General features: G+C 65.9%; 3 protein-coding genes across 3 annotated transcripts in view; 1 reads left to right on the top strand and 2 right to left on the bottom strand.

Moving 5' to 3' along the window:
- GRIN1 (glutamate ionotropic receptor NMDA type subunit 1) overlaps positions 1 to 9734 on the top strand; it is a 32273-nt gene extending 22539 nt beyond the window's left edge. Inside the window, exons 8-20 of the mRNA XM_025360467.1 lie at positions 1372 to 1531; positions 2043 to 2184; positions 2290 to 2417; positions 2910 to 3074; positions 3145 to 3263; positions 3375 to 3487; positions 3561 to 3709; positions 3816 to 3973; positions 4139 to 4300; positions 4531 to 4640; positions 4727 to 4872; positions 6157 to 6267; positions 8740 to 9734. Coding sequence (XP_025216252.1) covers positions 1372 to 1531; positions 2043 to 2184; positions 2290 to 2417; positions 2910 to 3074; positions 3145 to 3263; positions 3375 to 3487; positions 3561 to 3709; positions 3816 to 3973; positions 4139 to 4300; positions 4531 to 4640; positions 4727 to 4872; positions 6157 to 6267; positions 8740 to 8808 — 1732 coding nt within the window. The 3' untranslated portion in view covers positions 8809 to 9734. The remainder of the gene's footprint in view (positions 1 to 1371; positions 1532 to 2042; positions 2185 to 2289; positions 2418 to 2909; positions 3075 to 3144; positions 3264 to 3374; positions 3488 to 3560; positions 3710 to 3815; positions 3974 to 4138; positions 4301 to 4530; positions 4641 to 4726; positions 4873 to 6156; positions 6268 to 8739) is intronic.
- On the bottom strand, positions 9730 to 11029 carry LRRC26 (leucine rich repeat containing 26). Its single transcript, XM_025360831.1, has 2 exons — positions 10246 to 11029; positions 9730 to 10160 (listed from the first exon to the last, which is right to left on the bottom strand). The coding sequence occupies exons 1-2, from the start codon at positions 10934 to 10936 to the stop codon at positions 9826 to 9828; spliced, it is 1026 nt and encodes a 341-aa protein (XP_025216616.1). The 5' UTR covers positions 10937 to 11029; the 3' UTR covers positions 9730 to 9825.
- Positions 11030 to 11839: 810 nt separating this feature from the next.
- Positions 11840 to 12936, bottom strand: TMEM210 (transmembrane protein 210). The gene is made up of 4 exons (XM_025360833.1): positions 12836 to 12936; positions 12536 to 12671; positions 12309 to 12338; positions 11840 to 12072 (listed from the first exon to the last, which is right to left on the bottom strand). Exons 1-4 carry the CDS (start codon positions 12921 to 12923, stop codon positions 11883 to 11885), a joined length of 444 nt encoding a protein of 147 aa, XP_025216618.1. The 5' UTR covers positions 12924 to 12936; the 3' UTR covers positions 11840 to 11882.
- Positions 12937 to 13405: the final 469 nt, after the last annotated feature.

The raw sequence follows: 13405 nt of genomic DNA, 5'->3' as shown, positions 1-13405 counted from the left end.
AGCCTCTCACCCAGGCTCCCTCCCCTGCTCTGCACCAGCCCCCGCAGCCTCTCACCCAGGCTCCCTCCCCTGCTCTGCACCAGCCCCCGCAGCCTCTCACCCAGGCTCCCTCCCCTGCTCTGCAGACAGGGTGGGGTTTTCCAGTACCAGTGTGAGTTTCATTGCAGCCCAGACACTTCACATTGAAAAGTCTGAAAGCAGCCGTCAAATGCTAACGGCCAAAAGGCCCCATCTAGGCTGTGAGATGCAGATGGCTTTTTAAAAGTTTGTTTCTGGCCTCACTAATTTTTTAAAAGTACTAGCATATATATTACCTGTATAACAGGAAAACATAATGAAAGTTTTATTTATTTATTTATTTAAAAAAAATTTTTTTTTTTGAGACAGAGTCTTGCTCTGTCGCCCAGGCTGGAGTGCAGTGGCCAGATCTCAGCTCACTGCAAGCTCCACCTCCCGGGTTTACACCATTCTCCTGCCTCAGCCTCCTGAGTAGCTGGGACTACAGGCGCCCGCCACCCCGCCCAGCTAGTTTTGTTTTGTTTTATTTTATTTTATTTTATTTGTTTGTATTTTTTTAGTAGAGACGGGGTTTCACCGGATTATCCAGGATGGTCTCGATCTCCTGACGTCGTGATCCGCCCATCTCGGCCTCCCAAAGTGCTGGGATTACAGGTTTGAGCCACCGCGCCCGGCCCATAATGAAAGTTTTATAAAGCAAATCAGGCCAGGCGTGGTGGCTTATGCCTGTAATCCTAGCACTTTGGGAGGCCGAGGCAGGTGGATCATGAGGTCAAGAGATCGAGACCATTCTGGCCAACATGGTGAAACCCCCATCTCTACTAAAAGTACAAAAATTAGCTGGGCATGGTGGCACTCATCTGTAGTCCCAGCTACTCGGGAGACTGAGGCAGGAGAATTGCTTGAACCCGGGAGGCGCAGGTTGCAGTGAGCTGAGATCGTGCCACTGCACTCCAGCCTGGCTACAGAGCAAGACTCCATCTCATAAAAAAAAAGTAAAAAGAAAAAAAGGAAAAGAAAATCAACTTCTTCAATGGCTCCTGATCCCCCTGGGGATAAAAGATGAAATGCTGCCTGGAGGCTGAGGTTGGGCCTGCACCGCTCTCAGGCTCACCCTCCCTAGGACATGCCGGGAGGGTGCCTCTTCCAACACCCCCAGGCCTCCCTGCCTTTGCAGTTCTGGACTGCAGGCTCCTCTGCTCCACCTGCCCTCGGGCACCTGCTTGATCCCTGCCCACCTTGAGGGCTCAGCTCTGATATCATCTCCCCTCAGAGTTCTGGCAGTGCGCTATGCTCCATTCCAGCCCTCTGTGCCCCAGCCCTGAGTGCCTCGGATCCCCTCCCCACCCCCAGGCCATGGTCCCCTGAAGGACAGACAGGAGGGCGAGCCCAAGAAGGAGTGTGGGTTGAAGAGGCCACGGAGCGGTGGAGCATCTGCGTCCACTCGAGCAAGAGGAAGGAGCCAGAGACCTATGCTCAAAGCCTGAAGGCTGCGGGGCTGGGGGCCGGGACAGTCAGGGCACCGAGATGTAGGGAGGCACGGGTGGGTGCCCTCTTGGGTCCCAGGTCCTGTGCAGGCACAGGATCGGCTTCGTGGACGTGCCCCTGTCCTCGTGGCACAGCAGGGTGGGAGTCAGCCTGCAGGCTGGGCAGTTTCTCACCCCGGGAAGATGGCTGGCATACAAGGGACATCAGCTGCTCCTCTGCTGGAGGGAATCATGTCTAAGCCAAGACTAGAGGAAAAGTGGCCAAGAGAAGGGTCTAGCGTTCCAGCAGTCTTTTCTGAGCCCCCAGCCCCCATCCCCCGGGGCTGCAGGCAGATGATGCTGACGGTGGGTGTGGCCTGAACACCTGGGCTCGTGAAGAAGCTCCAAAGAGGGGCAGTGGCCCGCGGCGCAGGGCGGGGGAGGAGGGGGCGTCGGGGATTAAGAGGGGCGCCAGGGGAGGCTGGGAACTGAGAAGAGACTGCCGCCCTGGGCAGCCTTAGGTCGGTGGTCCAGGCTGGGTCTCCCCTTCCCCCCCAGATTGTGACGATCCACCAGGAGCCTTTCGTGTACGTCAAGCCCACGCTGAGTGATGGGACATGCAAGGAGGAGTTCACAGTCAATGGCGACCCAGTCAAGAAGGTGATCTGCACCGGGCCCAACGACACGTCTCCGGGCAGCCGTGAGTGCGCGGGGCAGGGCGTGGGGCGCGGGACAGGGCGCGGGGCGCAGGGCGCGGGGCGCAGGGCGGTCTGGAGCCCAGCAGTTACCGCCCGCACCTACTCAGCCCGCCACACGGTGCCTCAGTGTTGCTACGGCTTTTGCATCGACCTGCTCATCAAGCTGGCACGGACCATGAACTTCACCTACGAGGTGCACCTGGTGGCAGATGGCAAGTTCGGCACACAGGAGCGGGTAGGCTGGACGGCAGGGGTGGGGCCTGCAGGCAGGTGGTCGGAGTGGGTGGGGCATAGAGTAGGCGGGGCCTGCAGACGGGGGGTCCTGGGGTGGGTGGGGCATGGAGTGAGCGGACCCTGCGGGCTGGGTCTTGGGGTGGGTAAAGCATGGGGTGGGCGGGGCCTGAGGGCTGGGGTGGGGCCTGGTATGGGAGGGGCCTGAAGTGGGCGTCGGAGTGGGTGGGCCATGGAGTGGGCGGGGCCCGCAGGCGGGGGTCCTGAAGTGGGCGGGATGTGGAGTGGGCGGAGCCTGCTGGCGGTGGTGGGGCCTGCCCGGCGTGGGAGGAGCCTGCTGGCCAGGGCGGGGCTGGAGTGGGGTGGGGCCTGCGAGCTGGGTAGGGTCTGGGGGAGAAGACCCCCGTGGTGCTGTAGGGCGGCTGCAGTCGGGGGTACCTGTGGCGGGAGCTGGGTGGACGCTGCCTGCATCCCCGCCGGCTCTGTGGCCTCGCAGGTGAACAACAGCAACAAGAAGGAGTGGAACGGGATGATGGGCGAGCTGCTCAGCGGGCAGGCAGACATGATCGTGGCGCCGCTAACCATCAACAACGAGCGCGCGCAGTACATCGAGTTTTCCAAGCCCTTCAAGTACCAGGGCCTGACTATTCTGGTCAAGAAGGTGGGCAGGGGCCGGATGGCGGGGGGTCCCTGGAGGGCCCGGGCCGCGCTGACCTCGCGTCCCCCTGCAGGAAATCCCCCGGAGCACGCTGGACTCGTTCATGCAGCCGTTCCAGAGCACACTGTGGCTGCTGGTGGGGCTGTCGGTGCACGTGGTGGCCGTGATGCTGTACCTGCTGGACCGCTTCAGGTGAGCGCGACCCGGGGCTCAGACACCTCCATCGGGGGGGCGGGGCCGGCGAGGGGCGGGGCAGGGCCGCCTCTCCCGCCCCCTCTCCCGCCCGCCCTCTGCGCCCCGCAGCCCCTTCGGCCGGTTCAAGGTGAACAGCGAGGAGGAGGAGGAGGATGCACTGACCCTGTCCTCGGCCATGTGGTTCTCCTGGGGCGTCCTGCTCAACTCCGGCATCGGGGAAGGTAAGGCCCCACCCGGCCCGCCTGGCCCCGCCCCGGCCCTCTAGGGTCTGACAGAGCCCCCGCCCGCCCACAGGCGCCCCCAGAAGCTTCTCGGCGCGTATCCTGGGCATGGTGTGGGCCGGCTTTGCCATGATTATCGTGGCCTCCTACACCGCCAACCTGGCGGCCTTCCTGGTGCTGGACCGGCCGGAGGAGCGCATCACCGGCATCAACGACCCTCGGGTGAGGCCTGGCCGGGCTGGGGGAGGGACTGCGAGGTGAGCTGGGGTCGGCCTCGGGGAGGGGCCTGGGGAGCCGCCGCCGCGAGCCCTGCCCTCCGACCCTGCAGCTGAGGAACCCCTCGGACAAGTTTATCTACGCCACGGTGAAGCAGAGCTCCGTGGACATCTACTTCCGGCGCCAGGTGGAGCTGAGCACCATGTACCGGCACATGGAGAAGCACAACTACGAGAGCGCAGCGGAGGCCATCCAGGCCGTGAGAGACAAGTGAGGCGCGGGCGGCCACCCTGGCGGGGCGGGACAAGTGCGGGGCGGGGGAGGGCGGCCTCCGCCGGGCAGGAGAGCGTCCGGGCCGGGCACCCCGGAGGGCGCGGGCGTGGGTCTTCCAGGCTGGCAGGACCAAGGCCCCCGTGACCCCGCCTCTGCCGGCAGCAAGCTGCATGCCTTCATCTGGGACTCGGCGGTGCTGGAGTTCGAGGCCTCGCAGAAGTGCGACCTGGTGACGACTGGAGAGCTGTTCTTCCGCTCGGGCTTCGGCATAGGCATGCGCAAAGACAGCCCCTGGAAGCAGAACGTCTCCCTGTCCATCCTCAAGTAAGTGTCCGTGCGCCCGCGTCCCTCCTCCGCTCCTCTCCGCCAGAGGTGGACGCCCTCCCCAGTGCCAGACCACTCCGAGGCCACCACAGATTTCCCACCCAGGCCAGGCGCTAGCTGCCCCCTCCACCCCGCAGGCCCCGCCCCGGCCCGGCCCGGCCCCTCCCCCAGCTTGCCCCTTCACGTCCTGGGCCCCGCCCCACTGCAGGCTCACATGTTCCCACCCCCAGGTCCCATGAGAATGGCTTCATGGAAGACCTGGACAAGACGTGGGTTCGGTATCAGGAGTGTGACTCGCGCAGCAACGCCCCTGCGACCCTTACTTTTGAGAACATGGCAGGTGCGGCTCCCCTGACACTCGGGTGGGTTCTCCGTGGGCTGCGGCCTCCCTGGCCAGCAACTGAGGCTTTGGGTCCCGGCACACAGGGGTCTTCATGCTGGTAGCGGGGGGCATCGTTGCCGGGATCTTCCTGATTTTCATTGAGATTGCCTACAAGCGGCACAAGGATGCTCGCCGGAAGCAGATGCAGCTGGCCTTTGCAGCGGTGAACGTGTGGAGGAAGAACCTGCAGGTAGGGCAGGCCATCCTCCGAGGCCTGGTGCCCAGGGCCCGGCCTGGCCACGGCCCTCCTCCATCCCCGAAGGCCGTGGCACTGGCTCTGGCTCCGGTAGGCAGGACTGGAGCTAGGAGCCATGGCCAGGGGCAGTGGTGAGTGCTCCCAGGGCACGGGGGCAGCACTGGTGGGGGGCTGCCTGCAGGTGGCTGCCCACTGCAAAGCCGGGCCGAGGGAGGCCACGCACCCTGCTCCAAGCCTCCGCCTGGCCCCTCTGTCTCCAGAGTCGCCCGCCGGTACCCATTCCATAGGAAGGCAATCAGGCAGGGTAAGACAGGGGCCCGCCTGTGTATGGCACGTGAGTCCAAGATGCATTTTGCCCTCCGCCGACCCAAGCCCCCTTGACGCCCTTCGGAGATCCCCGCCCTCGCTTTCCTGCTATGTCCTTGTGCTCCGTGACTCTAATCCGAATTGGGCCAGGCCGGGTCCTGCCTGGTGCCCAGGTCGTATCCATGAGAATTTGCCACCAGCAAGGGCAGCCATGACCCACCTGGGACAGGGTGGGCAGTGGGCCTGTGCAGGCCTAAGGGCTCGTGGCCCGCGGTCGAGTTCCGGTTCACTCCGTCTCTTCTCTTTCTCTGGGTGCCGTCCTGGAGCCTGTGTCCTGAGATGAAGCCGACAGTGTGGCCAGGGCTGTTGGGGGATGGGGGTTGCTGGAGGCTCCACACCTCTCATCCGCCCGCTCTTGCTCTTGGCCCCACAGGTCCCCTGGGGACCTGGCCGCTGCCACCACTGGCGGGCACAGGCCACCTGGCCATCAGACCTGAGGCCAGAGTCCCGGGAGCTGCCTCTGTCACTCCAATTCCACCTCGACACCTGCCTCCAGCCCTCGGCCCCTTCCTGAATCTTGGTGTGTGCCCCTTGGGGGTCAGTGGCCTCCACGCAGACAGCTGGTGTGGCCTGAGGGGCAACTCCTCCAGTCCTCAGAGGACTCCTCCTCCTCGGGACGCCTGTAAGCCAGGGCCACCCAGGAGCCAGGGAGCCAGGCGGACCTCCCCGGACGAGCCAGCCGAGAGCCCCCAAGCCCAGCCCCAGCACGAGCAAGGTCAGGCCCAGACCCTGGGCACGAGAAGAGGCCACCCTCGAACGTCCGCTGTCGGCCCGTCTGTCCAGCACAGGGAGGCAGGCAGGAGCGAGGGCCCAAGTGGCCGGCCAGGCTGGGCAGCGGCCCATCCAGGAGCAGGCGAGGGCAGGTGTGGCCACCACCCTAGCCATCTAATCACTTATACATATTCATTTTAGGATAGAAAGAGTGGTAGAGCAGAGCCTGACCCTAAAAAGAAAGCCACATTTAGGGCTATCACCTCCACCCTGGCTTCCAGCTTCAAGAGGCGTAGGTCCTCCAAAGACACGGTAAGGGGGAGAGCACCCCAGTCCCGCGTCCGACTCCACCTGCCCTGCCCTGCGTGTGTCTCCCGCCCCATCACCCCGCCCCGGACCCTGGGCTCCTGTGGCCCACTCTGCCCCTGTCTCCCTGCGGCAGCCGCTCTGCCCAGCCCGCCCATGTTGCTCTCTCTCACTCTCTGGACCTTTCTCCCCGGTCCTCCTGGGTCCTCGGCTTTCCCCGTGTGTCTCCGTTAGTCTGCCCGCCCACCTCCCCTGCCATGACCCACACGCCATCTTGAAGCCTGTCATCTCGTTGGTCAGTCAGTCAGCCACACCACCTCTCGGGGCCAGGTCTGGGGCCCTGGGAGCCCAGCGTGGCCCCATCCTGGACTCCTCAGCTGCCGGGAGGCCACACCACTTCTCTGTTATGTCCCCGTTTCTCTCGCCTCTCCCAGAGGGGCCCGCCGCCCTCACTTCGCCCCTGCGACGGCCCTGGAGGGGGTGGCTGTGATGTCCCATCCCGTCCGTCTGTCTGGCCACTGGCCCCGCCCCCCAGACACCTGTCTTACCTGTCTCACCAGAGCCATGCGTGTTGCATCTTCATGTGGTCTCTGTGTGGGCCGGGGGCTGGGGGCCGGGCCTGGGTCCATCTGGGTGGACGGCTGGGGCCTGGAGTTGGAACTGGCCCTGGCCACAGGGGACTGTCAGGCAGGGAGTGGGGTGGGACCAAAGGGGGTGGCTCCCACCCCAGGCTGTGCAGGGGCCCTGCAGGAGGTGTGGCGGCAACTCCCAGAGGGTCTGAGAATGGGTAGGGGCGGCCCCTCAAGCCCCGGGCTGCAGAGCCCAGGACAACACTGAAGTTCCAGACAGGGAGGCCTCTGGAAGGGAAATGAGCACCTCAGTTCCTGACCCCAGCAACCCCACAGGGTCCACCCCAGAGCCAGGCCTTCTGCCCTTTGGAGCCCAGAATCCTCCTACCTCCTGCTCGGGGCAGCTTGTGGCTGTAGCGGATATGCACACTCGGACCAGAGGCCCCAAAGTGAACCCAGCCTTGCTAGAGGCACCCTAGGCCCAGGCACCATGGTGTGGAGGGGCTGCCCAGAGAGGCAGCAGAGACCTCAGCCCAGTGGCCTCCTTGCAGTCCAGGGGCCAGTCTGGTCCACAGGAAGCCCCCAGCCCATAAGCAGCATCACCACAAAGATGCTTATGCCCCAGGGAGGAAGTGCGATTTGCAGCCACCCGCCCCTCAATGCACCGGAAGCGGGGCAGACCTCCAGGGCACAGACAGGACTTGGCATCAAGCAAGCCAAATCCCGAAATGAAGCCACCAGGGTGCCCCAAGAGGGACCCATGAGGCCTGGCTGCTCAGCTTCCTGGGGAAGGGACTTGGCATGCAGGATGGGTGGACAGTGAGAGCCTGTAGGCCTGGGGGCCACTGGAGGCTCAAGGAGCAGGTGGAAGCACCATTCCCGAAGCCACCCCTGCTGCGGAGAGCAGGCAGAGCCGATGTTGCAAAGTCTGAGCCAGGAGTCCCGCAGGGAACAGGAGGGGGAATCGCCCAGGGACCGTGGGTTGGGCAGGCTGGGGAAGAAGGGGTGTCCAGGCAGACAGGAGAAACAACAATTTGGGGCAGGCAGCCACAAGGGGCAAGCACAAATGTTGTGCAGGTGATGGGCCACTTTCAGAGGGTGACACTGGGTCCCAGGGCCCTGCCTGGAGCGGGGCCAGGTGCAGCTCAGAGACCCTCACGGTGCCCTTCTGGGGACATGTTCCCAGCGGAACCCTCACCCAAGCTCCCTGGGCACCAGGGACCATCCTCTGGGGCCAGTTCTGGCATCACGTGGCATCTGGGGCTGGCCCCACCCTGCAAGGCTGAACTATGGGGGGCACTGCCAGCTGGGGGTCTGGGCATGGGAGGGCAGCCCAGCTCCCACCTGGTCTCTGGGGCTGTGAGCTTGTTCAGAGGGAGGCCTGGGTGGGGGGCTCCTTTGGGCAGGGTGGGGTCCGTCCGGCTGCGGAGATCCCCTGCCCCTGTCCTGTGGCCGGTCCGGGCCAGGGCGGCACTGGGCGCTGAGGGCTGGGGTCCCTGGCGGCCGGCGGGGCTAGCGGGTATTGATTGTTGGTTCTTATTTATAGAGCACCGGGGGTGGACGCGGCGCTTTGCAAAACCAAAAAGACACAGTGCTGCCGCGACGCGCTATTGAGAGGGAGGAGGGCCAGCTGCAGCTGTGTTCCCGTCATAGGGAGAGCTGAGACTCCCCGCCCGCCCTCCTCTGCCCCCTCCCCCGCAGACAGACAGACAGACGGACGGGACAGCGGCCCGGCCCACGCAGAGCCCCGGAGCACCACGGGGTCGGGGGAGGAGCACCCCCAGCCTCCCCCAGGCTGCGCCTGCCCGCCCGCCGGTTGGCCGGCTGGCCGGTCCACCCCGTCCCGGCCCCGCGCGTGCCCCCAGCGTGGGGCTAACGGGCGCCTTGTCTGTGTATTTCTATTTTGCAGCAGTACCATCCCACTGATATCACGGGCCCGCTCAACCTCTCAGATCCCTCGGTCAGCACCGTGGTGTGAGGCCCCCGGAGGCGCCCACCTGCCCAGTTAGCCCGGCCAAGGACACTGATGGGTCCTGCTGCTCGGGAAGGCCTGAGGGAAGCCCACCCGCCCCAGAGACTGCCCACCCTGGGCCTCCCGTCCGTCCGCCCGCCCGCCCCGCTGCCTGGCGGGCAGCCCCTGCTGGACCAAGGTGCGGACCGGAGCGGCTGAGGACGGGGAGAGCTGAGTCGGCTGGGCAGGGCCGCAGGGCGCTCCGGCAGAGGCAGGGCCCTGGGGTCTCTGAGCAGTGGGGAGCGGGGGCTAACTGGCCTCAGGCGGAGGCGCTTGGAGCAGAGACGGCAGCCCCATCCTTCCCGCAGCACTAGCCTGAGCCACAGTGGGGCCCATGGCCCCAGCTGGCTGGGTCGCCCTTCCTCGGGCGCCTGCGCTCCTCTGCAGCCTGAGCTCCACCCTCCCCTCTTCTTGCGGCACCGCCCACCCACACCCCGTCTGCCCCTTGACCCCACACGCCGGGGCTGGCCCTGCCCTCCCCCAAGGCCGTCCCTGACTTCCCAGCTGGCAGCGCCTCCCAGAGGCGTTCGGGCTCCCGCCGTCTCGGGCCGCCTCCTCCAGACTCGAGAGGGCTGAGCCCCTCCTCTCCTCGTCCGGCCTGCAGCCCAGAACGGGCCTTCCCGGACGCTGGCTCGGGACTGTCTTCAACCCCGCCCTGCACCTTGGGCACGGGAGAGCGCCACCCGCTCGCCCCCGCCCTCGCTCCGGGTGCGTGACCGGCCCGCCACCTTGTACAGGACCAGCACTCCCAGGGCCCGAGCGCGTGCCTTCCCCGTGCGGCCCGTGCGCAGCCGCGCTCTGCCCCTCAGTCCCCAGGGTGCAGGCGCACATCGCCCACCCCCACCTCCCGGTGTATGCAGTGGTGATGCCTAAAGGAATGTCACGCAGTTTTCGGTCTGTGTCGCTTGTTGACCCCGGCAGAGAGTGTAAAGGGAGGGCAAAGGCATGGGGGAAGCTTCGAGCGCTCCAGGCTGCCGCGGTCGCTCAGGCTTGGGCGGCGGCGGCGGGGCTCCCCGAGTCCGCAGGCGAGGCAGAGCCGTGGGGGTCGGGATCAGGGTTCGGGTCCGGCGGTCTCGGCGGGCGGAGGGTGGCGGTGCGGCAGCGGCGGCGGCGGCGCGCACGGCAGGCGGTGAGCCCGGAGCCTAGCACCAGGCAGGCGGCCAGGCTGGCGAGGAAGGAGGCCGGCCCGAGCGCGTAGACCACGGCCAGGTCCCGCAGGGCGAGCGGCTGCGCGCAATGGCTAAACGCGGCGTCGGAAAAGGCAGTCAGGGGGCTGAGCGTCAGGCGTCCCGGCCACACGCAGAGCAGCGTCTCGGCCTCTGTGGGACACAGACAAGGGCGTGGCATCAGGCGGCAGCGGCCGCACCGCCCTGCAGACCCCAACCCGCATCCCTAACAGCTCACCTGACGCGGGCAGCGGGTGCCTGCGCAGCCAGGCGCAGAGCGGGCGCAGTGCGCACCCGCAGCCCCAGGGGTTGCCGCGCAGGTGCAGCGCGTCTAGGGCGGGCAGGCGGCCCAGCAGCCCCGGCGCGAGTGCCGCCAGCTCGTTGTCCTGCAGGCTGAGTGAGCGCAGCAGCGGGAGCGCGCCTAGCGCCGCGGGCTCCAGGCTCGCCAGTCGGTTGCCGGCCAGTGAGAGGTTGCGCAGCGCGCGCAGCGGCGCGAAGGTCCCTGGTGCCAGCGCTTCCAGCTGGTTGGCGCTCAGGTCCAGCAGCTGCAGCGCGCCCAGGCCCCAGAAGGCTCGCACGTGCACCGAGTGTAGCCCATTCTCGCGCAGGTCCAGGCGCTGTAGCCCGCCCGCTCCCGCGAAGGCACCGGGCGGCAGCGCGCGGACGCGGTTGTGGTCCAGCAGCAGCGCGCGCAGGCGCAGGCTCAGGCCTGCGGGCACGGCGGGCAGCGAGAGCGCCGAGCAGCTGGCCAGGCCGCCCGGCACGCACGTGCACACCTCGGGGCAGTCCGGGGCGCCCGGGGACCCCGAGGGCGAGGCTGTGACCGACACCTGGGCCCAGACAGGCCAAGGCGACAGCAGCAGCAGCAGCAGCAGCAGCAGCAGCAGCAGCGGCGGCGGCCGAGGCCGCGACCAAGAAGGGCTCCGCATGGGGGCAGCCCCGGCACCCGCGGTGAGAGGCCCGCTGCCTGCGTGTCCCCGGAGCGCGTCGTCCGCGGAGCCCGTTCCTGCGGCGCCTGCACAAATATTAACTCTGGCCCGAGCGCAGGCAGTTCCTGTCCCACGGCTGGATCCACGCTTGGGGCGGAGGCAAGGCAAACAGCCAACGCCCGGCACCGCCAGCCACCTGTCCCGGAGCTCCAAACTACTCTTGGCTTAGCGCCGGCCACAGCGCTATCAAGGCCACCTCGCCCCGCCTTGTCCACCACCGGGCGCCCGCCGAGCCCTGAGCAGCAGGACATCGTCCACCTGCACCCACCCAGCTCACGGCTGTGACAGGCTCCCGCACGCAATGCAACCCAGAGGTCCTACTCCTCACCCGTCTCGACCCCACCCAGGCTCAGCAAAGTGATGCCAACGTGCACACGCGGAGTGGCCCCCACGCAGGGATAGTCCCGTTCCCATGGTGGATGGGGCCTGGGTTGGAGACAGGCTTTGGGATGGAGGGAGACAGCACACCCCAGGCAGGAGAGGCGTGCCTGCCCCACCCCTCCCCCCAGGACTCTCCTGGACCGTCAGAAAAACAGACCAGTGCAGTGGGGCAGCGGTATCAGCCCAAGTCCTCCTGTTAAACCCAGCGCCCTTCGGAGTTGCCAGTTTCAGGTCCTGTTCTAGGGGCTTTCCAAAGCAGGGTGTAGGGAGGAGCCAGGCTGACCAGCTGTGGTAGAGAAGGTGGAAACATTATGGGTTTGGTTTCCTGCCCTGGGGCAGAGGAACAGGGGAACCTGGTGTGGGGCCTGGGCGCCCTGCTTTGATGAGACCCATAGGCGTGTGCACCCCCCATGATGCAGCCTTGAGGGGTTGTGAGAGCCTGCAGGGAGGACAGAACACAATCACTAAATACACTTTAATTCCCCTCCCCTAGCTGCCCTCAGCCCTACTCAGGTGGTAGGGGCGGGGGTGGCGGCGGCTCCTCTGGAGAAGCCTCCATGGGAATGGCCACAAGGCTCTGATCCTCTAGTGGTGGCATCATGGAGACCTCCAGGTCAGCGTCCATTAGCTGGGACTCCATGTATACCGGGTGCAGGTCCATGCGATTTTCCTGGACCCCAAAATTCTCCATCAACCTGCATGACAGGGGCCAGGTCAGCACAAGCTGGTGGAGTCCTGATCCTCCAGGGCAGGCCAGTGTCTGGGACAGCGCAGTCCCACAAAGGGCCTCCCCTGGGACAGCACCCCTCCTCCTCCAGGGACTCCCTTGGGATAGCTTCCTGCGCCAAGGGCCTCCCCTAAGACAGCACGCCCCACCCCAGGACCTCCCTTGAGACAGCGCACCCCCCTCGAGGGCCTCCCTGGTGCTCACCTGTTGTCCACTAGTCTCGGGCATGTTTCACTGAGGGGATGAAGACCGACATGAGTCCTGGAACAGTGTTGGGCCCCCGAACCTCCCCCAACACACGCCTAGGAAACACCATTCCTACCCCAGGTGACAGCCCACCCAGGGGTAAAGGCCCCTCTTGCAAGACCGAGGGCCCAGGGCAGGCAGCCTGGCCTCACTCCCACCCACTCCCGGCCCCGGGGTTCACGCACCCCTTGGCCCGCAAGACACCAACTGCCACGATGACAAGGGCACAGAAGCAGCTAGCACTGACGCCCGCCAGCACCACAAGGAGGGCGATGAGGGCTTCGCGGCTGAGGCCAAGGCTGCATTCACAGTAGGTTCCAGCTGCAGAGACAGGGCCACATAGCCATGGGGCCGGTCACCTGCCTGTAGAGGGCCTCCAGGTCTGCCCCTGCCCTGGTGGCCACCAGAAGGACACCAGCGCTCCCACCTTGCCTGGGAAAGGGGAGCCCTGGCTGAGAGCGGGGTGAGGGGGCAGGAGGAGGCACCTGCAGCAGGGATGAGCAGAAGAGACAAACATGTGAGGCCCAAGGGGCCGCCACGCAGGCAGGACGCAGGCTGGGGACCAGGGGCCATGTCCAGCCCTGGCCCCACTGCACACCTCTGACGGAACTATTGGAAGGCGCTGACTTCACAGTGGGACTGTGAGGTGGGGGTGGGGGGCCTCACGGTGCCAGTGTGTCATTTGCCCTTGGGCACCACGATTCAGGGAGCCACTGACAAAAGCAGCCCTGGGAATGGGACAGGTAGGGTGGACAGAGGCCTGAGAGAATGGCCAGCTCAGGCCAGTTCTGAGGCAGAAGCAGCAATGGGGCTGGCCTGGTCTTACGGACAGTCCTTCACAGTGGTTTCACCGTGTTCGCCAGGATGGTCTCGATCTCCTGAACTCATGATCTGCCCGCCTCGACCTCCCAAAGTGCTGGGATTATAGGTGTGAGCCACCACGCCCGGCCAAGTCCTTCACAGTGAAAGGGGGTGGGCGGCACTCCAGGCCCTGATGTGGGTGCAGTGGCCTGGCAACCTTGGGGGGTGGGCGGTAGGCAACCTTGGCCTCAGCT

The sequence above is a fragment of the Theropithecus gelada genome, chromosome 15 (genome assembly GCF_003255815.1).
Source record: "Theropithecus gelada isolate Dixy chromosome 15, Tgel_1.0, whole genome shotgun sequence".
In the NCBI taxonomy this organism is placed as follows: domain Eukaryota; kingdom Metazoa; phylum Chordata; class Mammalia; order Primates; family Cercopithecidae; genus Theropithecus; species Theropithecus gelada.
Note: the sequence above shows the minus strand (reverse complement) of the source record. Positions and strands in the feature narration are given on the sequence as shown.

What these genes read in the sequence shown, in the direction of transcription:
- LRRC26 (XM_025360831.1), bottom strand. Translation starts at nt 10,936, where the DNA reads ATGCGGAGCCCTTCTTGGTCGCGGCCTCGGCCGCCGCCGCTGCTGCTG. An exon ending in GCACCCGCTGCCCGCGTCAG is followed by an intron (nt 10,161 to 10,245) that starts GTGAGCTGTTAG and finishes TGTGTCCCACAG; the next exon opens with AGGCCGAGACGCTGCTCTGC.
- TMEM210 (XM_025360833.1), bottom strand. Translation starts at nt 12,923, where the DNA reads ATGGCCCCTGGTCCCCAGCCTGCGTCCTGCCTGCGTGGCGGCCCCTTG. An exon ending in GGTGTCTTGCGGGCCAAGGG is followed by an intron (nt 12,339 to 12,535) that starts GTGCGTGAACCC and finishes TCATCCCCTCAG; the next exon opens with TGAAACATGCCCGAGACTAG. An exon ending in CCGAGACTAGTGGACAACAG is followed by an intron (nt 12,073 to 12,308) that starts GTGAGCACCAGG and finishes CCTGTCATGCAG; the next exon opens with GTTGATGGAGAATTTTGGGG.